The sequence below is a fragment of the Patagioenas fasciata genome, chromosome 16, assembly GCF_037038585.1.
Source record: "Patagioenas fasciata isolate bPatFas1 chromosome 16, bPatFas1.hap1, whole genome shotgun sequence".
NCBI lineage: Eukaryota > Metazoa > Chordata > Aves > Columbiformes > Columbidae > Patagioenas > Patagioenas fasciata.
The window spans coordinates 5,200,551-5,227,577 of NC_092535.1; the positions used below are offsets into that span (position 1 = coordinate 5,200,551).

A 27,027-nucleotide genomic window follows, 5' to 3' on the forward strand; every position below is an offset into this window, starting at 1 on the left:
AATGTTATTCTGGGTTTGCCAATTTATTTGTGTGTACTAAAACTTAGGTTGTGGAGCAGCTGTAAAAAAAACCCCTGTTTTTATGACAAAGTGAGAAACACCCAGTTGTGCCCTGTCGCACTTTCATGGAAAAACTATAGAGCTTGCTGTGATATATAAATGTTTTGGAAAATCAGGCTTTATTTGTGAACACAAGTCTCTGGTCACTTTTTGTAGTGAACTAATACGTTTTTACCACCATGGCTTAAAGCAGATCCCTGCAGCTCTTCTGCAATCAGCCTTTTCCAGCTCTTTCCCTTTGATCAGCCTGTGTTTATCTCTGTGCACTCAGAAACTTGTTCCCTGGGATTATTTCTTTTCCGAGCTTCGTCTGACGTCCTGGAGCGCAGATTAGTAATAAATACTCTTTCCCTTTGCTAGATGCTCGCTCTATCTTTATTCTGTCTTCCCCTCTTTTAAGTATTTTGCCAAAACTTAAGATGAAAGGAATTATTACTAGCAAAAAAAAAAAAAAAGGCTGTTGTGACTCTGAATTCATAATTAACTGTTGTTAAAAGGAGTTGTTCTGTCACTGTAATCACGTTTACCTTAATTTATTGAAGCAGAACTACACCCAGCGTGTTTGAACTCATGGAAGGAAGGAGCAGGTGAAGTGACGGTGCCACTTGGTGTAGCAGAGTTTGCTTTGTCTGTTTCTCAGGGAGCAAGCACTTCATTTTCTTTAAAAAGTAGTTTCACCGGGGTACTTCGGGGGAAAATATGAATTAATTTGAATGTGGGAAGGGTACCTCGGTGCTTAAACAGAATACGCAACGAGAACGTAGAGTTTACAAATTGAGACAGCAGAAATGGAAATGACTATTGGAACTGAGTGCAATCCCTGAAATTTCAGGCAGTTATGTAGTAACATTTAGAAAGATTGTTGTTCATTTTTTAGCTGCCCTCTGTCCATCACAAAACACAAGCAATGGAATAAGCCTTGTAGCAAGCTGAACAACTTCTCTGTAAAGCTTTGGAACTGTAATATGGCACAGAAAATAAGTAGCTGACGGGCTTTACCGGTGTTAGAGGAGAGTTGCATATCAAGGGAAAGAAATACTCAGAAAAACGTCCTTTCTCTGTATTGCTTTTCCTGACCATGTATCCAGTGGTAGATCTGCAGCTGTACTGTAAGGCCAAAGGAAAAAAAAGTGTGGAACAAAGTAAATACGGGTAGTTATTTTTCATCTCATCTCTCTGAAGCCTTTTTTCCATATCCAGTCTCGGCTGATTTTGCAGTTTCAGGTCATGTATTCCCTCAGTTACGCAATTCAATGCATTTAATCTGTGCGAAGCGCGGTTGCTGTCAGAGCAATAAATAGGCATATCCTCAATGTAAATGTCAGCTGAAATCTCTTCCCGAATCCTCTGCCGTTCCACGGTGCCTTCCCTGAGCAGAGCAGCGCAAGAGGTTACACGCGATGTGGCTGTGCTGGCCACAGCTTTAATAGGTTGAGACTCGGTGCTGGGGAAAACTCAGCTTAAATAGGTTGTGGCTCAAAATAGTTGGCTCTGGTGCAGAAAGGTGGGTAAAATAATGGAAAATAAAGATGATGCTAAGCCCACAAACCCTGTTAGCCTTATCCGAATGTGTGAATTGTTGCAGCCAAACCCATCAGGGTGGTACTGATGGGGAATGGCGCCCAGGGTCTGCCCTCTGTGGTTTGCAGGTGATGGAAGCGACACATTTAATGTGTGCTTGGTGTTGTCATTCTAGATCACAGCTCTGCCCAGCACTGAGCACCGGGCTCCAGCTTTGCCATTGCCTGACCTGCCTGGTTTGGTTTTTGGAAGAATGGGAGTGATGGAGAGTTGAGCTTTTCAAGAATATTTTTTGATTTTGTTTATTGTCATGATTTGGAAGATAAAAATATTATGCCCAGGTGGTCTTTTGTTTTATTTTGTTTTCTAGGGATTTTGTTTGGTTTTATGTTTGTTTCATTGAGGGTTTGTTGGTTTTTTTTCTTCTGTGGGTTTGTTGGTTGTTGTCGGGGTTGGTTTGTTTGTTTGGTTGGTTGGTTGGTTTTGGTTTGGGGTTACTTTTTTCTGCTTGTGGCCAAGAATCCTCCCTGTTGCTGTTCTGTAGCGATTGGCTCCAAGGGCATGGAATGGAAAGAAATTAGTTGTGGTAAGTAAAAATAGAAGAGCGTTCCAGGAGGCTGCAGTGGAGTGGCATGGCCTTGTGATGTAAAGAGTATGTGCAGAACAGCACTTAACCATGAAGAATGCTTGGTTCTATCGCAAGAAGTGCCTGTGGCGTTATACAGCACCCGCAAACCTGGTTACGCTCTGTTCTGATTGCAAAGTAGCTTTATTTGGATAACTCTCTCAGAGCTAAAAAGGATTTAGGTCGCGGGAGAGATGAGATGCTGGCAGGAAAGGGCTAAGACAGGAGGCAATGGAAGTAGGGGGATGGATGTTGTTTTTAAATAAATACTTTCTAAGTTATCACTACCCCGCGGTGTGAAGAGCTTTTCAGCAAGACTGTATCTCCTTCATTTCTTAGCAGTTTTTTCTCGGAAGGTGGAAATGGGAGGTGCTGTGTCCACTGATTCACAACCCGTGGGCTCCTGGCCACAGAAATGTCTCTGAAAATGGTCGAGATTGAAATCGAGGGAGTTCAGGAGAGAGGAAAGGGGTTGGATGGTAGAGAGGGGTAAAGCAAAAAAGGAGCTGAAAGTAGATCATTGCACAGAGGAGAGAGAAAAAGGAAGAGAAAAAACCTCCTGTGAGCTTCCAAGGAGGTCGACACTTTGCTCATCGAAGCTCTTCAGCGTCAAAGTTGTACGGAAAGAGAAATAATAGAAATGATCTGCTTTAGCAACAGGAGCTGCTGCGGGCAGGTAGAGCCGCAGGCGCAGCCCCTGCTCTCCATCGCCGCAGCGATCGGCATCTGTGTTCTGACAAAGCAATTGCTCACCTGAATTATTTACGGCATGCGTGGTATTCTTTCTGTCACTGCGAGGCATTTAAAGCAGACTGTTTTCTCTCTGTTTAATCCTTCAGAGCTTGTAAAATGGAGAGTAAAAGACAATGATAGTAAATATGACATTTGGAAATCGGCCTGAGGGGAAAAAATAGGAAATTTGTTTGTCATGAATGCACTTTACCTGAGAATACATGTTCTATTGGTTTTTCGCTATTGCTTAAAACCTTAGATTCAGTATTAGAAGCAGCTTGGTCTGAAACCTCTCTGACTTATCACTGAGATCGTGCTCTGGGAAATCCTGTAGCGATGTGAAATCTGTCCCTGTTCACAACGCGTAACGGTGACTCGGGGAGACAAACGCTGTCACTCTGAATGTCCCCCTTCATTCTTCTTCCCCAAAAATATATACCGAGCATGATATCATATGGTGTGGAATATCCCTTTGGCCAGTTTGGGTCAGATGTGCTGGCCATGTCTCCTCCCGGCTTCTTGTGCATCTCCAGCCTTCTGGCTGAAAAGCCCTTGACTTGGTGCAAACACGGCTTGGCAACAACCAAACCAGCGGTGTGTTATTGACATCCTTCTCACCCTGAATCCAAAACACAGCCCTATACCAGCTACCAGGAAGAAAACTGACTTTAGCCCAGCTGAAATTAGGACACCTTTGATAATTACAAGCTCAGCTTTTCAGCGTGGATACAGATTTTCAGGCCTGAGGTGCCTAAAGACACATTTGTCTCTAAAAACCAGATGTTTTGAAGACTAAAAATTTGCTTGGCTAATATGCAGGGACAGGGCAAAGCCCAAGAAGGATGCTGACTGGGGTTGTATCATGTACACAGAAGTATTTGGTGCAAGACACAGCACAAACCATTCACCTTGTTGTCCAGTGCAGCCGAACCCATGCATCAGCAATAGCACTTTGCTACAGAACTGCTCAGGAGTAAATTACAAGGTGTCCCAGAGCAGACATTTACTCCCCATAGTATCTCTGAGGTGGCTCACCTTCTACCCTTGTCCCTTGGGTGCTTGTGTTACCCCACACCTGCTGAGAGCAAAGCCTGAAGTCCTGCAGTGAGAAAGCAGATTTTTGCTCTTATTTTCCTATTTCTGAGTATGGAAAGTGCCTTGGGCAGCAAACATCAGGCCAGTGCCTGGTTTATGGCAACGCAGCACGGTGGTCTCCCCTTTTAGATGGAACTAGAGCAGAAAAAGTCTCATTAGGCTCCGATCAGTGAGAGTGAAAGCAGCTTTTTCTAATGACAGCCGGTAATCACTGCAGGGCTGATCGGGATCGGTCGGGGTGGTGACATTCAGCTCCCGCTTCGTTTCCACGCGGTCTTGAACATCAGTCCAGCCTCTGCCTGTCACAGCAGTTGTCTGTTATTGCTCTCGCAGATTGCTCTTCTTCGGAGCAAAGTCCTGGTGTTTTTTCATTACCACGGCAGAGAAACAAGGCTCGGCGACAGGGAGCGGCGCTGTGTTCTCTGATTTTTGCTTTTGAAAAAATTTAGTCCAAAACAAAGGCTTGTAAGTGAATAGTCCTGGCCGAGAACCTGTACAAAACTCATCACTATAGCACCTGTAGCCTCCAGCAGCCCAGGAAGCGGCATGACTGACAGCTGTCACGTCTTGGTCCAAACTGACCCGCACCTTCTCCCAGCTGCTGCCTCCATCTGGCTTCCTTATCACAGCTGCATTTTAACAAAACAAATGTCTATTGTCTACAGTGCTTTGAGTTCTGCTTCGCTCCATGATTTTAAGCTTATTATTTCATTTAAAAAACAAAAACCAAAACCAAACTGAGGAGCAAAGAAACAAGCAGCAGCCTGGCTAAGCAGCTCTAACACCTTCTACCTCCTTCTCAGGCTGAAATCCTGAGAACTGAGGGTATTTGCTCTTGTTCTCTCTGGGTTTCCTGGCCTTGTACCCCCATTAATATTCCTTTCTACAGAAAAGAAAGGAATCATCAGCTTTTGGAGATCACCAGGGAATGTGTGTGTAGAACAACAAAGGTAAAAGGATGAAATCCTGGTAAGGGTTTCATGTCAGTGTATCTTTATAAATTCTTTTGGCATCAGCTAATGGGCCAGATGAACCACGGCCCATCATATAATTGTTTTGACACCTTTCAGATTCAGCAAAAGGGATCACCTCAGGGGACACTCTTGCCTCCCTATTAAAAATGAAGCAAAATATCTGTTTCTTCCGAAGTCACTGAATGCCGTGCAGCAGATGTGTAACCGGATTAGGGGGAGTGTGTCTGTAACACTTCACTCAGCAGCTTCAGGTGGAGGTGCCTGGTCTGTATGGGCAGGTGGTGGATTTGGGTTCTCACACACCAATTTGAAGTGTGGCCCTAATTGCTGGGGGGTAACACGGATAACGTGGCACCTTTGCAGCTACACAGGTCATTGTATTCCAGAAGTATCTCAGACCAGCCTACACAATTGTGACAAGCCCATAAATTTGTGCATTTTGCATTGTGTAATCGCTATGTGCTCACACCTTGTAATTCCTGCTAAATATTCACGATTCCATGGCTGCCAGGTTGTATCAAGAACCAAGGCTCCTGGGGAATCCTGCTGTTTCAAATACACCACGCTAATTTCTGAGTCGGAGGCGTATGCAGTTCGTATTGCTTCAGCCATGCTTGGCATACATTCCTGAGCCTAGAAATGCAGAATTACTCGCTGGGGATCACCGTAGCACTTGGAAAACCAGTCGGAGGAGATCCTAGCAGGCTGAGCCTTACAGAACTGAGTGCCTTGGAAGAGGAATACATAGTGTTTCCATGCAAGCTTTATACTGATGCAGTACATGAGAAAAAGCTTAAAGCACCTGCACACCCCTCTGCCCATGGACATGCTTTGGGATAAGACTAGAAGGATGTTGGACACATTTAGAAATGTGAAGCCATTACTCCTCCCATATGGTTTATTGAGGATCTTAGTTTTCAAAGCATGAGTAGCAGTGAGGCCCATTATTCTTTCCAACATGCAAAAGGCACAAGAAAGTCATCAATGTGATTCTGTGCAAAGTGTCTCTAAGAAAACACACAGCGAGGAAATGACAAGAAAAATGCCCCCAATGGAAGAAGCCAAAGTGGCTTCAGGAAGGTGCTGAACAGTTCTGAAAATGGTTGTACTTTTTCAGAGTCCAGATATGCTCCGTCTGTGAAAGGTGCTTTGCAAATCCATGAAAGAAAACTCAAGAGACAGAGCCAAAAGGCTTGAAACAATAATCTCCTTCATGTGCCAAAATTCAGGATGGAAGTCAAAATGATTTATCTCAGGAAAAAAGTGCAGCAGTTAAAGACAGACATTCTTTAAAAAAAAGCCCACCAAAACCAGACGTAGAAAGTGGATACATTCTAAGAGCAGCTCAATAAAAAATATTCCTTGTAATGAAAATAATTTAAAAAATGGATACTTGAAGAACGCAAATCCACCTTGACTGTGACCAGCTACTGCACCCGGCTCCCAGGAAAGCCTCCGAGCACGACAACACAACACCTTCTAGGAGAGGACAGTCCCCGCTACCCGCATGTGTGAAATGTGGCCGGTGAACAATTTGGAAACACAGACATACAGGACCGAATATCCAAGTCCCGTTAGTTAACTCAGACTTTGGGAAACTTCCCGGGGTTCCCGTCTCCCCCACGGGAGCCAGAGGCAGCGTCGCTTCCCAGTGGGCACAGCTGAGCCCGTGAACCCCTGAGCTGGAGTCAAATACTTAAACCTAAAAAAGGCGTTTACAATTTGACGCTTGTTGTTGTTGTTGTCTTATTTCCTTGCAGAATACATTTCTACTTCTAGACTATGGAATGTTACATTAAACAATATAATTATTCATTACCTTGCTTCAAATTTCATTACAGTTACTGAGGCTTCATCATAATTTCACACAGCACAGAGACACCAAACTAAACACCAAGCAGCCAGCACTAGATGTATTTTTTCTTTAAGTACCAATAAGCAAAGTATCCCATTCCTCCCAGAGATCCCATCAGGAAGGAGGCTCCGAAGAAGGAGGGAGGTTTCCGCTTGACCAGCCTGAAGGCATTGGGTACCACGGCGGAGAGGAGCGTGGTATGTATGTCTCCCAAAACTTTCCTGAAGGCGAAGCGTTTTTGTATCCTGTCGAAGAAGGACTGTAGGTTAGGTCTGCTGCCGTCTTCCCAATATTTCTTAGAGAGTCCTAGAAACTTGAGGCGGTGCAGGGTAGCTCCTAACAAGACATCGGCCAAAGTAAAGACGCATCCGCAGAGCCAAAGTTCACATTTCTGCCCTGGAGAGAGACGAGTGACAGAGCGGGTGAGGTAAGAAGAAACGCCTGGGTGGGCACATAAAGGCTTGCTCAAAAGAGCCATGAAGGCAGGAGCGTTGGGCCTGGTGTGTCTTTTCTCAGCTCTCTGATGTGTCAAGAGATCAGACCCCGTTGACCAGGCTGTGTAATGGAGGATAAGTGGGGCCACAGAGCTGGGAAAATGAGATGATTATTTATAGCACATGTGCAGATACAAACTGCTGTGTGCAAAATGGCTCTGTTGCCTCTCTCCCAAGTCTAGAGCAGGAGGAGATGGCATCCTCCTGTACCCAGGAGATCCTTGGAAAAGAGCCCTTGGCCACCCTTGAAGGGAGATGTGGTGCAATGACCCCTCAGCTGTGCTCAGGGAGGGCAGCAGTGTTTGTCCTCGGCTGCACCAGGAGCTGTTTCAGGAGTGTCATGTTAACTTGTCCTATTTTAGGGATGTGAGAAATCCTCAGGAATCAAAACCATTTGGGGGCCTGGTCTGGCTGTTCTCCCTGTGTCCTGCCTCTGTCGCCTCTCCTGCACCAGGGACCCTGCTCCAGGACACCAAAACCAGCAGCAGGTCCCTGCCGGGAGCCAGGTTTTTGGGGGAGGCAGAACTCAGTGTCAGGACAGGCACCAAAGCATTAGCAGCCCCTGATGAGGGGTGACCCTGGAAATAACCTCAACAGGGAGATGTCCAGGAATGAAACAAGCTGTTGTCAGGCTGGAAGAAGAGGGCTCGGGACAGGATAGTGTTAAACATCCCCCGATGCCCTTTCAGTACTGAGGACCAGGGCTGGGAGGTTGCTGAGGGAGTCACACATAAGGAAGAACAGTAAACAGGGCACAAAACCTGGCCCAATCCAGCCTGAGCCCCCAACTTTGCACCAAATTATTGATTTGGGAGCTCTTCCACTGCCCTGTGGCTGTTATTTTGGGGAGGGGTGGGTGGAAACACCAGCACCTTTCCTGTGCCCCTGTGCAGGCACTGGTGCTGCTGGGCTGCCCGCGGGGCCAGGCCAGGGGAATTACTGGTAATTAGCAGCCCTCATTTGTAGCCGCTTGGCAGACTGCCTAATCCTGCTAGAGGCACAGCCCAAGTGGACAGATTGCCTGTGCCTAATTAGTCAATAAATATTTTCAGTGACTAATGAATTGTGGGGATGTTCTGGTGACCCTGAGGATGCTCTGGCTCAGAGGTAAGGGAAGCAGGGCTGGGGTCCCTGCCTCACTCGTGGATGCTGCCGTGGGTGAAGGAGAAAGCCCATGTGAGGATGGTGATTTGGGGAGGGAGCTGTGATCCAGCCCTGCCCCTCCTGGCTCTGGGTTTGCACCCGCTGCTGTGGTCAGGGCCCAGCTCTGGGTGCCCTGGGGCAGAAGTTTGGGCAAGGGCGACTTGTCCCATTCACATCTGCAGCTGCCCCACTCAGACCAGCCTGTCCCAGCCTAAGGGGGTGCCCGTGGCAGGGGTTACCCTGTGCTCCTGCAGCATCTCCCACGCTCCTCCTGCCTGCACGGCTGCGCGTCGGGCTGGCAGCCTGGGCTGCGTGGGAGGAGAGCTGCTGCACTGCGGCTCCTGGGACCTTGCCAGAGGGCGGGTGCTTGTACCTGCAGCCAAGATCCCAGCCTGGCCAGGGGTGCAGCAAGGAGAGTTGAGGGGCCAGGGCAGAGGGCAGGAGCAAGGACTGAAGGCAGCGGAGCAGCCACCCCTCTGCTCCAGGCACCAGGAATGTTCTCTGAGGGCACCTCATTAGGCTGAATTCTGCTGAGCCACCCCAGCTCTCGGATCAGTTAATGAGGGTGTTCATTGGAGGCAATTAGGACAACAGGGGATGCTGCTGTGAACATACCAGGGCACTCAGCAAATCCCCGACCCTGGCACTTTCAAGAGCCCTTTGGTGCGACCCCAAGCGTGACGCACGGCTCCCTGAGGCCCAGGCTGGCCCCGAGGGTGGGGGCAGCTGTGGGGTCGTCCCCTGATTAACTCTGTCTGGGTTGGCTCCGGACCTGGCACCACGATGCTGGCAGCTGCCAGCCCTCCCGGGGCCAGGGTCACGAACCCTCCCAGCGGCAGTGACGGGAGGATGACAGCGTCATCCAGAGGTGACGGCAGGACAAGCGATGCCCAGCTGTGCCCAAGCATCCCTGTCTGCCAGTGTGCTGGGGTGGCTCTCGGCAGGCACCCAGCAGCGTGTATTTGATGTCAGGGATGGCTCGTGTCACTCTCCCCCACCCGCTGGTGTTTGACGCAGGTACTTTAAAAACTCCCACCCTCCCAGGGCTCCGCAAATCCCCATCAGGTTTCCCTGCCCATGCTCTGCTGGGATGTGCCACTGCCCCATCACTGGGGGACACCGGCCTGTGGGACACGTCCTCAGCCCTGTGCGTTAGTCAGTCTGTGCTACTCATGGTGCAAGAGCGCAGGGCCAGCCTGCTCTTTCCTGAGCCAGCCAGGGCACCAGTGACTGGCAGCCCCTTGTTGGGGCAGAGGCAATCTGTCACTGCCATGTGATGACTTTGGAGCTCCCAGAGAGCAACCATGAGGACAGGAGTCTCACTGTCCCCTGTGGAAAGGAGTGTGGGGGTTCCCCAAAGCAGGGGTGGTTTCCTGGAGGTAAGACCACAGCTGCAATGGCATCAGTGCACCCAAAAGCAGGAGAGCCCACTGGCAGTCCAAGCCCCGCGAGTTGTTTCCCTATGGGGGATAGTCATCAGGCGCAAAGCCATTGGCTGTTCTTGGCATTGCACCTCATCCTCGTCTGGAAAAACATCCCATAAACACAGCCCAGCACCTACCTTCATACTCCAATTTCCTCTTCTCCAGCTCAGCCTCAATCTGGTCCAGCACCATCCCCAGCTCACCAAGGATCTTCTTCAAGTAGTTCACATTGTCATGCTCCAGGATCTTCGCCTGGGTGGAGAGTGGGGTTAGGATGGGGGACAGATGGCTGGACAGATGGACGGACGGACACGTGTCCCTGCAACCACACAGGGACAGGAGGCACCAGGTGCCCGTGGCAGGTCTGTGGGTCACATCCCCCCCACCAACAAAGATGTGTGTGGCTTTGGCCCACTTACCATGAGCTTCTTCTGCTTGGAGAGGTAGGGCTCTGATAGCTGTGGCTCCTCTTCATGGTCCAGCTTCATCAGATCTGTGCTGACATTAGCTAAGTGCCCTGGGGGGAGACAAACAGCAAGGCTGGGGGGGGCTGTGTTTGGCAGGGGGAGGGATGATCTTGTGTCTAGTAGAAAAGCAGCCTGTCCTGTAGGTGAAATAATGTTGTGGCACCAAGAAAAACACCCTGGAGAGCTAAATTGGGCCAAATTAATTGATTGCTGCCACCGTGCCACTATAGGGGCAGGTAGTTGGGACACTGCACCCTCTCCCTTCCTCTGCTGGATTTATATTAGAGCTGCCAGCAGATCTCTGTCTCTTTCTGTCTCTTCTTGTTTTAAGGACATCCCTGAGTTTCCCCAGAAGCTGGTTCCTGCAGCTCTATCCCCAGCAGGTCAATCCTTTGGGATGTCCAGGCTGGTTGCCCACACATGGGTGCATGTGGAGCAGCATGGGAGGGGAAGCTCCCTCCCAAATGAAGCTGTCGTACCCCCGCTCAGCACCCAGGGATGCAATTTGGTAGTGTGGAGCCCATCGCAAGATCGGGAGAGATGCCCACACTCCTCCCTCCCAGGGCATGGGGAGGATGCAAAGGGCTTTGTGCGAGGGAGCTGAGTAGATAAAAGAAGATAAAACAAGATGCAGAGTAACACCTTAGGGACGAGATAAATTACCCGAAGCTGGGCTAATCTTTTCCTGCCAGGGACCATCTGTCTCTCCCTCCTTGTTCCCTCCAACAAGGGCTTGGCTCTGCTGACACGTTTGTGCAGGAGGTGCCAGGGCTGGCTGGGGTGGCAGCCAGCAGCGGGCTGTACCTGGCCACAAAATGGTGAAGCTCCCTGTTCTCCACTATGAGCCTTGAAGCTCATGCTTGCTGAGGCTCCCAGCTGGCTTTCCTGGAGCTCTGACTTGGAGCGAAACCTGGATATCACCTTGGTTCCATTCCCCTGTTCCCTTTGAGAGACTCTGGCCCGTGGTTCACCCCCTCCTTGGGACTCAACCGTGTGGATTTGCCTTGGCACCCACTGCAATGGGACAGCCCAACCATCGTCTGGGCATAGGGGATGTGCTGGGGACAAGGGCACTGCTGGCATGGGGCACCCCCAAATCTGCCCACAGACCCTCCTTCGTGGTGGTTGGGGAAAAATGCCACCAGTGAGGATGTTTGGACAGGGAGATATTTTTAAGACCTCGGCAGAGTGCTGGGATAGTGATGTGAGGCAGGAGGCTCTGAAGCCATCGCAGCAGCACCCTTTGGGTACAGGACAGGCTCTGGGTGGGCAGGTGATGTTCAGGGTGTGGAGACATCTGCCTGTGCAGGGTGCCAGCTGAGCCAGGACAGATCATGAGATACACCTCAGGAACAGCCTTTTTCTCTTTGTGGCTGAGTGCATCACATTTCAGAGGGACCATCTGCGACTCAGGCAGCTGAAGGGACAGTGGGGGAAACAGTGTTTGTTATGGGCGCTGCTTGGGATGGGAGAGACGTGGGGCACACCAATGCTCTCCTGACAAGGTCTCTTTTCTGGCAATGGACTCTCTCCAGGAGCAATCCTTGCCATTGAGTTATATTAAGCATCGTCAATGTTTCATGAGCGCTTGAAGGTCAGGTACACAGTCTTGTGCCGATTCATCCACCAGCTGCAACTCAGCCTGGCTGTGCTCACCCATCTTTGCCTTTACAGCCATCGGAGGCAGAGGGGAGCAAATTCATGTGCCCCAGAAAGAGCTGGGCAAGAAGCATCCATGGGTCATGGGGTTAGGAAGCCTCTACAGAGTGGCTGTATCTCCCAAATTAGCCATGCTTTGCCATTTCCCAGCTCTGCCCCTGCATTGGTGGAAAGGGGAGGTGAGCAGGGTGGCTGCCCAGGCTGTGGAGCTAAGCCGAGCCTAAAGGAAGGGCTGGGGAGGATGTCCCACTGACGCCAGCCCTGGGCAGCGCTGCTGGAGAGGCGACTTACTGCGGATCTCAGCGGTCGCGTACTTTGGGATCATGGAGTCGGTGGTGAGCTCGGGGTGCAGGATGCAGCCGTGCGTGTAGGCGTCCATGGGCAGCGAGTCCAGCAGCTCCCGGTACTGCAGCACCCGCGAGTGCAGGACGCTGCCTGGCTCAGGGATCAGCTGGGTGACGTTTTCTGCCAGGGCAAAGGGGAAAGTTGTTAGCGGGACGCTGGTTAGTGGCTTGTCAGCCTGCGTGGACAGCAGTGAGCGGTCCTAGCTTGAGCGATCTCGGAGCTGGGCTGGCTGTGGTGGAGCATTAACTCAAAACTGGACCCCACACTCAGCTCTGCTCCCTCCCTTCTGCTCATCCCAAGCAGGACCGTGTCCAGCCTGTGCCAGAGATGGGCAAATCCACAGGACACAGGGGCGTTACACATGGTGTCACCGATCCCCGCAGCCCCTGTGTCCCCAGGAGCTCCATGCAGCAAGCCCTTCGCCTCTGCAGCCCCTCAATTTGTACACTGCAGTTTCACTTCTCTCAGAAGGGGAACAAAATCTTTCCGTTCTGCAGAAAACGGGTGAAACACAGGGATCTGAATTTGGAATCTTCGGAGTTACACACTTGGTACATCAGTGGCAATGAAGCACCTAAATCTCTGGCTTCCTTGAAAATCCCACTTAAAAGGGGTAATCAGGGAGCAGATGACCAAAGGAGCCGAGTACATCTTCCCTCCACGCTTAGCCGGTCCCTCAGCTGTAGGAGTGTCCCTCGGCCCAGCCGGCTCTGCTCCTCCTCACCTTGTCGGGTTTTATTCATCTGCCACGGATGGCAGTTTGCATCGTGCTCTTTTTATTACACTTTCAGCTCAAAATACAAGGCAGATGACACCACAAGAAGTGAAATGTTGCTCATGTCCCCCAAGAATATCAGGTTCATTTTTTTTATGAGATCATAAATGTTTATGGCATTTGCAGACAGCAGTTAATAGGTAGTGAGTAGATTTACAACCAGGACTCAGTAAAGCTGGTTGCCCACATGCCATCCGCAGTGCAGGGCTCACTGCACACCAGCATCCCAGGCTGAGTTAAGGGTACATCGGCAGAAGGACTTGGGGAGACAAAGCCAACACGGCTCCTTAATTAAGGGCCCTTAATGACAGTTCTGCCTGCCCCCACTGCCAGCAGCAGGAGCGAGGCTGCGGGCACAGCCTGACGATGCCCAGCAGAGACACAGCTCGCCCTGCCCTGGGCCAGGCAGGGGTTTTCCATCTGAGAAAAAGCCACCGGCTCAATGAAATAATAATAACCAACCCATAGCCTGTGTGCTTCTTCCATAGGGCTCCTGGCCAGCACCTAATGGGCTGGTGCCAAGGCTGGAAACCAGTACATCCAGAGCAACCACCCCGTCCAGCAGCAAGACGGAGCGACCACAATGAAATAGCAGCCTGCTGGCTGCCAGCCGTTGTCCTTCAGCGCGTCCCAGGGAGGGTTTTTTGGTGGGACAGTGCTTGCTCTGCTTCTGCGTGCCACAGCAGAGCTGCACATATGGGTGGCTGTTGTATTTAGTCAGCAAGTGATCAGTTGTGCAAAAGTGGGATGGGGGAGGCTCTGCAAGAGGGCTGGGGTGCAGCCCTTGGAAAGCCCCTTGCCCAGGCTTTGCGATGCACTAGCACCAGCCAACCAGTGGTTTCTTGGCACAGATGGGCTGTGCCCTAGTGAGAAGCACCTTCAAAGGTGGCTTATTGGCGCTATTCACTGCTTTTTTCGTGGGAAAAAAAAGTCACTGCTCATCACACCACCCTTTAATGCCAGCTGCCCCTCCGGTTGTGTGTAAGCAGCTGAATAAGGCCGTGCTCCCAGCCCAGGAACTCAGTGAATACACCTCATTATCAAGGCATTTTCAAGCTCTGCAGGTTTCTGCCAGGTGGGCGATTCTCCTCAGACCAAGCCTGCAGCACCCTGGTCATGCTTTTGCCAGCCAGTGTTGGGGGGTGATGGCTGGGGGCAGCAGGGAGGGATGCTCCAGGCTCTCATCTCCATTCCTCAGTGAAAATGTAAGAAATTGCACCTGGCTGGAAAATCTCAGTGTCAGGACTTTCCCAGCACACAGGCAGCACTGTGTCACCCTCCTGCCGGGGACGGCCTGTTGTCACATATGCCGGACCACCTGCCCTTCGCAGAGACCGGGCAAAGTGGCATGGGGACCAGAGGACGAATGAATTGATGCTCCCCACTGTCCCTTGGCCCCAGTGCTGCCACTGAGCAGGAAAGTGGCTGCCATTCCCTGGAAGCCACTGCCAGGATGGGCTCCTCCTGACCCACCCCATCCCCACCACCCTGCCAGGGAGCGAGCATCGCGTCTCTGCTGAGCAGCACTCCCGACGGGGCCGGGAGAGGACAGCAGCTGAGCTGGCAAGACGCCCTTGCTTTGGGAGCTATTTTGAGATGTTTTTGATGTCTCTGTTGCAAGGGGGATGGATGCTGGGGTGAACATCGTGATGACACAGTCTGAGCTCTCTGCTCAGCTTTGAAGCCTCCCCAGCGGAGCATCCCAGCCTGACAGCCCGCAGGTCTGGGGGACATGAGGGTGAAGGGACGCGAGATGTCAGGGGTGGCTCTTTGCCACAGCAGCCATGCAAACAGCTGCCTTCGAGTGCCGTCTCAGCATCCTGGTGTGCTGAGCTCGACCAGCCGCTGACTGCAGCCCTGCTCCAGGGGAAATACAGCTTCCCTCTCCCGGCTGTCCCTTCCTCTGGCTTTGTGTCACATCATCCTCCCATGGTCCCCAGCAACGCTGGCTTTCTTTGACTCTAAAGAGGTGGCACGGGGTGGGGGACAGTGGGGTCCCCTGCCCATGGCTGGTGGCACTGGGCTCATTGAGGAAGGAAACGAGGGCAGCAGCACCCAGCTCAAACCCATCTTCCCTTGTGGAGTCACTTATGGGAGTTACTGAGGTTTTTGCACTTGAGGCCAAAGTAGAAAGGTGGCCAAACCTAGAAGTATTTCCATGGGCCATGCCCATGGTGAGATGTCTGGTGGCTCTGGTGACATGTCACTACACACCATGGGGATGGGGGAAAACGGTCGAATTTGGGAGGGTGGCCTCCAAGGCAGAAAAAGAAAGGACCTAGCTACACCTTCCAGGTCCCCCTAGGAGCACTTCTAAGGGACATTTGGGGATTTCTGCCGGGAAACCTTCATTTTCATGGAAAAATGTTAAAGTTTGGTGTGTGCTCGTGGCTTGCTGCTCTTCTGGGATAAAGCTGAAACTTTGAAGGACAAAGTTGGTGAATTTAGCAAGCAGCATCTGGATTAGACCCAAATTTACCCCATGACAGACCTCACCCCCCTCTTACCTCCTGTGAAATTCTTCTCCATGTAGTCAATGATCTGGTTGTAATCGCTGATGATGTTGTCCCTGTGGATGATGACAGGCACCTCCTCCCCCAGGTTGAGGCGCATGAACCAGGGCTCCTTGTGCTCCATCAGGGGCATGCTGACGTCCCGCTCCTCGCAGGGCAGCCCCTTCTCCGCGATCACCAGCCGCACCTGGGGCAAGAGACGGGGAGAAAAGGCTCAGCCCCATGCACCGATCTGACCCCGAGAGCCACACCACCATCACCGCATCGCACTTCCCTGGCCCTCCCCTGCTTCAGCACAGCGATGTGCCACGACACGCACTCATCCTGCAAGCAGCCAAGCAGCCCCTGGCACGGGGCAACTGCAAAATCCGGGCAGCCAAGTGAGGATTTCCCTTCCCAGCGAACGGGGGAGACCCAAACCCATCCTAACTTTGTGGGATCATGGACCACCCTCCCTCTGGTAGCTGGTGGCCCCTGTGACAGGCAGAGGGGTTGGAGGGCTGAGAGCCCAGCCCTTGGCAGCAGGTGGAGCGAGGCAGCAGCTCCCCAGCTGGGGGGGATCAGGGATGCTGATATGGGTCCCAGCACACATCTGGGGAGGAAGAGGAGGAAGCAGAGGCTGCAGCAATGCTATGCTTTACACCCAGTAGGTGCTACTGCCTGGCTGAAAGAAGCCTGGATGCTAACTCAGGTATGTCCTGCACTTGAAGGTGTTCTCTGGCTTTACCAGCTGTGCTTTGAGCAGGGAGAATGCTCCCTTTTGTGTAGGGGTTTCAAGCAGGCTGCATGGCATCCCTCCTGCTCCATGTGGCCACTGGCCCATGGGCATCGCTCCAGATGGTGCTGAATGTGCACTCAGGGGTTGCATTTTAGGCCTCTGGGTTATAAAAACCTGACTGTTATGAACTAAGTGTGTCAAATAGGAAAAAAACAAAACAAAAAACCAAACCCTTGGTGGGACCGTGAGCAGCCGTGTTTTACAGAACTGCTGAATGAGGTGAAAGTGCTTGTTTTCCTCCAGCTAACAGCAGCTAAAAATATAGCTTAACAAATATAAGCATTTCTATGAGTACTTCAGAGTTTCTGGGGAATTAGTCATTAATTATTTACAGGGCTGGCAAATTAATTTTTTTCTTTTAAAGTCAAACAAGGAAAATCCTGGCTCCCACAGCTGCAGCTTGCTCTTGGCCTTTTCCTCCCAGCTGATGGATAAACCCCAGGCAGGACCACCCAGGGCATCTGACCCCAAACTCTCCAAGTGTCCCTGTTTTGTCATCAAGAGCTGAGGCTGAAGGTCTGGCAGGAGGGCTCAGCTTCTGGGGTAACCCTGGTGCCTATGGGTGAGGGGAGCCCCTGCCAGCACCCCAAGGAGGGGTCCCAGCCAGGGACAATGAAACATGCTTGGACCCCTCAACTGGTCCCTGCAGTGCCGGCACGGCTGCAATGAGGCGTCTTGTGTATAACCCAATGCTGGCTGTAAAACTCCAAAAATCCCTTGCAGGGAGGGCCAGATCCTGGTTGGGGCTCGGGATTCTTCCCACAAACAGCCCCAGCACCGTGGGGGGTGGTTCTGAGCAGGAAAAGCTTCACCCACAACTGGATCTGAGCAAAACTCCTCTGCACGGGGGTCCCGTGCAACCCCTGCCATTCCCCACCCTGCCCTGTTCGTCACACCAGCTCGGTCTCTGTCACCTTCCAGTAAATGCTCTTTCCTTGCAAGTGACCCCAAAACTGAAGCTGGAAGCAGTGCCGGGGGCAGTGGCTCTAAGTGTGCCCTGTTCTGTCCCCAGCCTCGCAGAAGTGAGGCTGGTTGTAGGAAACCCCATACCAGAGGTGTCTGAACTGCTGTCTCCCTGCTGCTGGTGGCCGAACAAGCAAGACAAAAAATGACAGAGAGCCCAGCACAAGGTGGGGAACCGGGTGCGAGCGTCCGTCGCCGGTGCAGATCAGAATCCCGTTAGTCACCCGCTGCCAGCAGAGGCCATGTGCAGCCACCCTGCTGCATTGGGCACCCTCCCGGTTCTTTGTGCCTGTGAGCAGGGACAAACATCTGTCCCTGGCCTCCCTGATGGGCTCAAGGGAACCCTTGCACTGGGGGAATTTTGTGTTCCCCCCACCCCTCCAAATAGCCCATTCCCCATGTCAGATTTATGGTGTGGGAATAATGGAGGGGGTTGGGGCTGGGAGGAGAAGGTCAGGTTTGTTACACATGTGCTGTGCTGCAAAATGAGCATTTACTAGTGCCTGGAAAATGTGATTTCTCACTGAGGCAGCCCAGAAATGGGATTTCCAGGGCGCTGCTGCAATGTCAGGGGTAAATTGCTGCGTGCCAGGGTCCGCTCCATGGAACGAGCCCGGTTTGGGGGCTGCCCCCCCCATCCCGACAGCAGGGTGGTCCCGGGCCTGGCTCAGCCTTTGTCTGCGCTCCCAGCCACGCCGGAGCGGGGTTGTGAGCCAGCACAAAGCCTTGGCGGCTGCCGGTGCAAGCCGTGACCCCAAAGCAAAAGCAGAATTTGGCTGAGCCCCCCCTTATCTCCATCCCCTCCCCAGGTGGATGCTGTTAAAACGCAGAACCTCAGGTACAAAGAGCTGCCCGGCCACACGCTACTCCCCTCGCTAGCCCTGGGGACCAGCCCCTTGCTCCCCCGAGAGTGCATCCATCCCCCAGGCAAGGGAATGCCCTGGGGACTGGGGGTGATTCTGCCCTGGGAAACCGGCCGGGTGATTATTATTTTTACCTTTTGTGAGCTGAAGGACTGGGTCCAGTGATACAAAACCAGTCTGTCCTGGGATTTGAGAGCGGGGTCTGTCGGGTCCTGGTTTTCCTCCCCCTCCGTGGATTTCCCTGCATCGTTCTCCAGCGCCGAGATGGGCCACCAGCTGCAGTTGGTGGGAGTAACATTATTGGGAGTCGCCATGACAGCCTGTGAGCGAGCGGGGAGAGGGACGAGGCAGCGAGCGGCGCTAGCCCAGCATCACATGGGCTCCCGCCAGCAGCATCACTCCCGGGGCAGCTCCATCCATCTCCCGGGTCGGGGTGGGCAGCGTGGGGCGGTGGGCGCCGGGGGTCACGGGAGAGGATGGTGGCCGCGGTGGCGGTGCCGTGTGTGAAATCGCAGCCCGTCCCCACTCGTGGCGGGGCTCCCACGGAAACGTGCAGGCATCGCTTCAATAGGCGAGTCCGCAGCCGAGGCTCCTGCTGCCTGCCTGCCTGCCTGCTCAGCAATCCGGGGCAGCTCCAACCCCTGCGGCTCCCTAGGAATATTTTGCGGCAGAGATGACAATTTTATTTTGAGTGGCTTAGATATGGCACATATATAACAAATAAGCTACGTTGGTGGATCGTGGCTTTAAAATGCCTGGCAGGTGTCTTGCCTGCCTTGCAACCTTGGTGGAAAGGAGCAGAAATGGCTCTTTAAAAGTATTCAGAGGTTTTTTTTGTAGAGCACAGATTAATTACTGCCTCATTGTTGTTGTGCAGCCTGTACCGGGGTAAAGCCCAGGAATTCTTGGTGTGTACCAGAGCCCCATGATGCCAGGCCAAACTGGATGAGCCCTCCTGCACCAAAGCAGGCAGGGCTGGGGGTCATTTCCAGAATTAGCAAGGTGTGTTGCAATTGCAAACCAGCTGGATTTCCACTGCTTGGAATGTGCTCAGGCTTCTGAAGCTGCTGCTCTCTGGGTGCTATGAACATCACCCAGAGGTTTGCAGACAAATGCTCATAGGCAGCTGACACATTTCTAGACACAGTGACCTGGACACATGAGCCTGTGCCTTATGACACTTGGTTTCATCACACTTTATCTGTGGAAATCTGGCAGCCTGAGATAATTTCCCATGCATGGGACCAGTTGTCAGTTCTGGGAGATAAAACCAGCCTGGTTTGGGGATCATAGCGGCAAGTTGTGGAGAAGACAGAGGAGAGAGGTCTGCAGGCTTGGTCTTGGGGCTGTGAGAGGGTTCTGGGTGCAAATGTGGCTCCTCCATGCAGTGCTCCCATCTACACCTGCGCTGGAGCTGGTGAGGTTGTCGCAGATATGGAGGGAAACAGGAGGGTTTGGAAGAGCTGGTTCAAGTGGGGAAACTGAGGCACGCTTTGAATGCTGGGAGGGAGCAGGGCCAAACTGGTACCTGGCTGCAGGAACATAGTGAAAGGAGCTATTTTCCGAGGGTTGGGAAATGAAAATGATTCTTTGATGTTGTGATGTCCTGCTCCCGAGGACATGCAGGGGTATGATGGTGGAGGAGTGAGGCTGGGACCCTCCTCCTCTGCAGGCAGCAGCCCCCAAAACCATCTTCCCTCCCCAGCCCAGGGCTCCCCTAGTGCTGCTGGAGACCCTGCACTGGCCTTGGGGACACCCGCAGGGAAAGGCTCTTGCTTGGCCTTTGCTTTGGGGCTGCACTGTCAGGTCAGGGGCCTGTGCTGCTGCAAACTTAGAGCAAACGGGGCTTTGATCAAAGCGCTGGTTCCATTGCTTGGTGCTGTCCTGCCCTGTGCTGCAGCCTCTGCTCCTGCCCATGCTGTGCAGGAGAGACTGCGCTCCCCAAGAAGCATCTCTGGGGACTCCTTTCACTGGAATAAGACACCTTTGGGTTTAGGAAAGGAGCAGCTTGATCACGCAAAAGCCATTCTCTCCTGTGGATTGCTGTCTAGAAGGCCCCATCTAGTGGTATATTTTGTGATGAATGAATGTTGTGCCGTTGGGAATAAAAAATGACAAGTTGCTGCGTCCCTCTGGGTCCTGCAGGTATGGGTTGCCTCTGGAGGTGCTTATTTATTTAGCTGGGTTTGGGCTTCCCAAACTGAGCAAAGCTTGAGGGGCAGGACTGGTGCCAGTCCCCTTCAGGGGTGTCCTGACCTTGAGTGACCTTGATCATTCCCAGCTCTTGTCCCCAGCGTTCCTGCCTGTGGAAGGGGACGATGCTGGGTTGCCCCACAGGATGCTGTGCAGCTGGACTCAGTGGCATCAGCAGAGCCCTGGCAGAGGGTGCCATCGGGGCATGATTGTGGGTGCTGGCACTTTGGGAATAAGCAATCTGGGGCATCTCATCTCAGAGCTGATTGAAATGTTAGAGGGGAAAGAGCAGGTGGACGGAGCTGATCGCAGGACTTTGCAGGCACAGAAGCAGCTTCCTTGTTTTAGAAGGAGAGGGTGGAATCAGCTCCATTGATTTCCCCTCCACACCCCCCCGGTGGCCTGATTCATCGTCTGCCAATGTAAAGCTTAGCTGGGACTTGGTTTGGCTTCTGTAAAGTGAGAAATAAATGTCATTGATCCAGAGTGCCCTTCTGCATCCTGCTTCAATTGAATTAGTCCTGAAACAGGACACGCAAATAACTTGTGAAGTGCTGGGGGTGCAGGGGAGCTACTGAAAAACCCCAACCTGGATCTGCTGAGGTAGAAAGTAGAGTTGGGATCTGAGCTGAGGAAAGTCTTGGGGGCACTACAAGCCCACTGGTGCATTCTCAGAAAATTTTAGACGTATTCTTCTACAGATCGATTGGGGACCCATCCTAAAGCATCCCTGGACAGTAAAAAAGGTCCCAGGCTGGCTGGGGCAGGTATGGTGGCAGTCTGGAGCAGTAGTGGGGCACTTCAGAAGCTGAGTGCTGATGCTCGTCAATCAAGCTAATTGTGTTCTGCAGGAGTTCCCAGAGAAAGTGCCTGAGCAATGTGAAGTTAGTGGCAGCCTAGTGAATACCTAGAAACATCTAAGTTTAAAAGCAAAGTATGTATTGTACCAGATTTACTGACTGGAGGAGGAGGGAACGTGAAGAAAACCAAAACTGTGTGTGTGGGTCTGCAGGATAGTGCTGGAAGAAGAAGGTGAAAGGAAGGAGATGTAAAGTACTAGCCCCCAAAAATTGAGAAATCAACTAGATCTAATGTGAGAGTACAAGCCAACAGTGCACACTGAATAGCTGCACAACACTTCAGAGCAAAAGACCAGTTTTAGTTGTATTCTCATGTTAACTTATTTGGATGTATTTGAACTTTCTATCTGAACTTCCTGGATCCATACTGTAAATTTTAGGGATTATTAGAATAAAATCTACAGACAGCAATTATCATCTAGCATGTCTGAGATTTCTCTAGCAGAGAATACAAGGCCAAGTTTCTACATCTGCCACAGTATTTTTGTACAACTGTTTGTGACTTTTTGGCTTGCTGACCAATAATTTTTAAAGTGTAAGTAAAAATTGCAGTATTTTCCTCAGTTGTTTAGCGTGTGCTGACACTGAAAGCAGACATTTAGTGGCTTGGTTTTCTTCAAAAAAGAAAAAAAAAAGGTCATGAGCAGAGACGAGTGTAAGTCAAATTATTCAGGCTTTAATTTGCTGGGTTTTGACAAACATTTGTTAATGCAAGTCTCAGCAACAACATTTTTTATTTCAATATTTTCAACCAGCAGGAACGTTATAGCTCTGCACCACAAAGCCTGTATGATACACATCTCATTTACTTTATTTCCACACTTCGTGTATCAAGCATACTCAGAAACAACCTGTCTAGATGGCTCCACAATCTCCACTCCTGAGACAGCATGGCCTATAAAACCCTGTTGGCCTGTTTCACTGCCCCCTAAATTATTCCATCTGTAATGCACAAATAACAAAATATATCTTTGCTTCTAAGAGCTTCACCCATCTACAGAAAAATAGAACTGCTTAAGAGGGAGCTTGTCAGATGATGAAAGGGTCCAAGCACACACCTGCACACGCCGCACCTCCCAAAAAATTTGTGAAGAGGAAGCATTCAGAATTCAATCCAACTAAAAAGGAGCCAGACAGTGTTCAAGGAAAAGAGATCCGTCCGATCCAAAATACTGAACGCCTTCTCACTCTTCTCTCCAGAGCAGGATGAGGAAGACAGAGCTCTAGCTATGAAACATTTCTCTAAGTACTGGGACACATTAAGAATGAACCTTCCAAACACTGCAAAATTTCAGAACAAAACCTAAAAGGCTTTTTTCTTTTTTTTTTTTTTTTCCCCAAAACATAATGAAAACAGCATACAGAGCTTGAATATCCACAGCACAAACCAAAAAACAAAGGGAGTTCATTTGATCTACAGTGCTTTTGTTAAGGTATTCAGAGACTTTAGTGCATTCTTTCTAGAACTAAGCTCAGAAACTATATTCCACTTCTCATTTTATTAGAAAACCAACTGTATGAGGCAAAGAAACATTTGATCAAACACACAACAGTGAAAGCGTGGCACTGACAAGGCATTTAACCCAACCGTTATCACAAACTCCAATTCAGGATTCTCTATTGCTTTCAGTCAAGTGTACATCATTTCTGCCATGTGGGACATTTTCTTGGGAATATACAAGTAATATTCCATGTATCCCGAAAGATCTTCAATAGTCACGTCATCCACAAAGGCTCGAGCTTGCTCAGAACAAGATCTGGGAGAACCTGATGAGCCTGTCCCACAAGGAGATCTGTTCTGAAGAGACTGGGCATGGACTCCCAGGACTGCCTTCTCGCACTCCGACAGGACGCTCCGTAAGCCGGAGAAGGAGTACACCTCCATGGTTCGCCACTGCTTGCACTGGCATTTCTTGTCCGTACAAGGGCACTGCTTGCCGTTGCTCAGCATGGATAACGACTGGAAATCCGAGGTTTGGCTAGAATGCAAACTGGTTTCAAAGGATGAGGAGAGAGGAGGGTGATTTTCTCTTGACTTCTCCAAAGGCTCTTCAGTGGTGAAAGCTTCCAAAGGGTCAGTTCTGTCATCGCTGGCCTCAAAGTGAGAATCGTGTCTGTCCTTCGTACCGTGTTCTGCTGTAACAAAAACGTCGGAACTGATATTACCCTTTGCGTCTGCCTGGGTTTTGTGTTTCAGCTGGTCGTTGGCTTTCATATTGCAATATGTAAACTTGGGAGGATGCAGGACAGGGGACTTGGAGCGCCTGCGACGTGGGGCTCTGGCCGATCCTCTGGAAGGCTTTCGTATGCACCTGCAGGGTTGGAACAGGTGAGCAAGTAGGTAACTTCAGAATCTGCACCAAAGCTCAGTAAGCTCTAAAGTGTGCCACAAAAACAGTTTACATTTTTTTTTTTTCCTGCTTAGAAAAAAACAGGTGACTGGTCACTTAAAATCTCTGAGAGGAACAGTGGAGGAGTCTGAAGAAATTTGGGCTCCCCCAAAGGAAAGATGCATACAAACAGCCCCATTTTAAAGGTACTTCCCCCAAAATCTTCTGTGTTAAGCAAATGGTACTTTGTCATCCCAAACAGCAGCTGGCAGAATTGCACTCAATATCCAGATACTTCAGTAAAGAAATAACCCAGGAAAGAGGTGAGAGGGGGTTGCAAAGGCCTAAGATTGAAGAAAAGGATTTCTCAGGAAATTAGTGGAAAAGAAAATTTCAGGTACCCTTTCTAAAAGAAGAGGCAATATTGGTTTTAAAGTCTTTGATAAAAACCCCTTAAAAAACATATTATCAAACAGTTATGGTAAAGTTTTGTAACTGAAAGGAGAGAAAAGATGTGTTGAAACAACTAATTAACAACAGCTTTCACTGGAAACAATACACAAGTGCTAAATGTCTCAAACCAGACCCATGGGCCCAGTGCGGTGAACGGTGTGTTTTACCCGTGCCACGCTTCCTTTGAGCAGACGTGCTGGTGCTTGGCTCCATCCATGGCTGCTCTTGTCGCCGTTCTGAGAATCGTCCCGTCGCACACAGAGAGGGCTGCAATACATCTGAGTGAAGAGGGAATGCCACATTACAGCGGTGCCTGAACATGAGGTCTTGATTTGTCCCATTCGCTTCAGGTGCTTGGCTGAGACATGGAAGTTTGCAGCCTTGACTTCCTCTAGTCAGTGGTTACAAATGGTATATCACAAGTATTTATTCAACTGCTCTTACTATAATGACCTCAGTCAAGTGTCTAAAGATAGGTGAGATGAAATGAAAGGAGGCCAAAATGCCCAGAGGCTGATGTCATGTCCTATTTGTACCAAAGTGACACACTGCAGGAATGTAAATTTGGGTTCCAAATGTTCTTGTCAGACAATAGCTGTTAGGGATGGACTCCTACTCATCTCAAACGTGAAGTCAGGGACCCACAGCAGCAGGCTAGGGAGGAGTCAGTGGGGCAGCGGATGGGGTACAACAAAGGGCAGATTACTACTTTATTTCTCATTAAATTTCCCAGATAAACATGGAATGAAAAATACATCTGGCCTTAGAGGTCCAACAAACATAAATGCCTCAGCATACAAATCTGTATTTAGCATGGCTCTATGTATGATTTGGAACATAGGACAGGAAATGGGGCTGAAATTCTAGCAGAATAGCCCAAGTACTCTGCCCAAAGTTGACCTGAAGGCATTAGTCACAAGACTTGAGCTGTTTAAACCACATGCCTGGAAAACAAGATCTTTTTATGCCGAAGAAAATATTGTTAGGAATCAACCAGAAATCCACACAGTCTGTCACTGGTCATACATCAAAAATGGTATGTTTAATGAGCATAGTTCCTTGTTAGAGAATGGTTATTTTTCTACACGTTTAAACAGAAGATCGCCTGAAGTAGAGGAAACGAGCAGCAAAGAAAAATGTATTTTAACATGCAGAGTAAGCCAATAGTTCAGAGTATTGGTGGCTATGGAGGCGAGTTAACACGATAACATTAATTATCAACACAAAGCTTCCTCTTCTCTCTATGGATTCGCAAAAGATCTCGAGTGAACTATCTCACAAAATGTTAGACTGCCTGATTTTCTAAACTCCTACTTTTAAGGAAGACACTTATCCTACATATTACCAGTATAATCAGCGCGTTTTGGAGTAAGTTTTTTGTGTATGAATGTCTGCAGACATTTTACTCTACAAAACCCCCAAAATCTGAAACAATCAGTGCTAATATTTAGCCAGACGATTTCCAGTGAGACTGGGCCCTCCAGCACACCGCAAAGCGATGGTGACACCCTTTGGGCACTTTCTAAGCAAATCCTGATGCGCTACAGCAAAGGTTGAGAATGTGGCTCAAGACACCAGCATTTACATGAATGGATGAACACGTTCTGTATCACACAAGGTGACTTCGGCTACCAGAACAGTTAAGAGCAGGTTCACTGCTTTGGGTGAGTCATTTCATGTTTTCATGCAGTCACTGTGTAATTTCAGCTGGATATTGTGTCAAAATTGGTCAGTAATGAAGTATTACTTTGCCTATTAGATGGCTATTATAACTGCATTTCATGTGAAGTGATGCAGCTGTCTCCTCTTGGAGAGTAAGGTACCTTTTACCAAACTGTGTCACTTATTTTTGAGATTCAAAATAATGGAAAACAATTACAAATACGTAATAAGAAATTGACAAATTACACAGTCCTTTTCGTTGCTTGCTTACCCTGCTGCATCCACTCTCAGCTTTTTGAAAGCTGTTTGCAGACTCTCTTCCTCTTCATCTTTAGCTTCCAAGTCCATTGATGAGCTATCAGTGTGTAACCAGCTGTGCCATACAGAATGGACTGAAATAAAGAGATTAGAACTTGATTTTGAGGTCTGAACACACACGGTCTCTACAAAACTGAAATCACACGTGAACAATGCTCGTTCTTCTGCGGCAGTCCCGCTGCCTTCTGACCAGTACTCTTCACTGTGAACTCTACACTTCCCAGAACAAGCACAGCCTCCATCAAAAAATAACAAAGCTTCTTTTTCACACTGGGTGAACAGACAAGACATACATATAGATATATAGATATGTATTTTGTCAAGTAGTATAACTTCAATTTAAGTTGTGAGCATGACACCGCCCAAACAGCCAGGGACAGATGGGCAGTGCCGCCTTGGCCGGCTGGTCCCTGTGGCACATGCCCGGGTGACAACCCAACACCGCAGCGAGGGGCAGGAACCGCCGCCGGAGCGGACACACGGACACGCCGCTGCCGCGTCACCTGGGCCCGTCTCCGCCAGAAGGGTCTGAAGCCCCTGAAACAGCGCGACGCGGTTTCGCGCCACCCGCGCCCTGTCCCGGCTCCGCCAACTGCCCCGCGGCCTCTCTCTCCTCACCGACTGGGCGGGAAGGCCCGTGGAGGCCTCTCTGCTCCGCCGCACCGTCCGGCCGCACCGTCCGGCCCCTTCTCCCCGCCCCGTCCCCGCGCCTCCCCGCTCCCCAGGGCCGCTGAGGGCTCTCCCGGCGGGGTGGGGAGTGCCCGGCTCCCGGGTGCCCGGTCCCTGGGTGTCCGTGCCCCCTGTCCCTCACTCACCGCCTCCCGGCCTGGCGAGCGGAGCTCGCTGCTCGGAACACAACAGGAAGTGAGGTCACCGCCCCGCGCGTGCCCGCCGAACCCCCGCCCTGCCGAGGGCGCGTGCGCGA

At 50.6% G+C, this 27,027-nt stretch overlaps 2 protein-coding genes across 2 annotated transcripts; both read right to left on the reverse strand.

Annotated features, from left to right (window-relative positions):
- Positions 1-5,887: 5,887 nt before the first annotated feature.
- GDAP1L1 (ganglioside induced differentiation associated protein 1 like 1) lies at positions 5,888-18,916 on the reverse strand. The gene is made up of 6 exons (XM_065850235.2): positions 18,421-18,916; positions 15,677-15,869; positions 12,341-12,514; positions 10,343-10,440; positions 10,061-10,175; positions 5,888-7,258 (listed from the first exon to the last, which is right to left on the reverse strand). The coding sequence occupies exons 1-6, from the start codon at positions 18,598-18,600 to the stop codon at positions 6,915-6,917; spliced, it is 1,104 nt and encodes a 367-aa protein (XP_065706307.1). The 5' UTR covers positions 18,601-18,916; the 3' UTR covers positions 5,888-6,914.
- Positions 18,917-21,993: 3,077 nt separating this feature from the next.
- Positions 21,994-27,003, reverse strand: LOC136108368 (oxidative stress-responsive serine-rich protein 1-like). Its single transcript, XM_065850109.2, has 4 exons — positions 26,918-27,003; positions 26,056-26,176; positions 24,290-24,400; positions 21,994-23,651 (listed from the first exon to the last, which is right to left on the reverse strand). Exons 2-4 carry the CDS (start codon positions 26,130-26,132, stop codon positions 22,970-22,972), a joined length of 870 nt encoding a protein of 289 aa, XP_065706181.1. The 5' UTR covers positions 26,133-26,176; positions 26,918-27,003; the 3' UTR covers positions 21,994-22,969.
- Between the last annotated feature and the right edge of the window lie 24 nt (positions 27,004-27,027).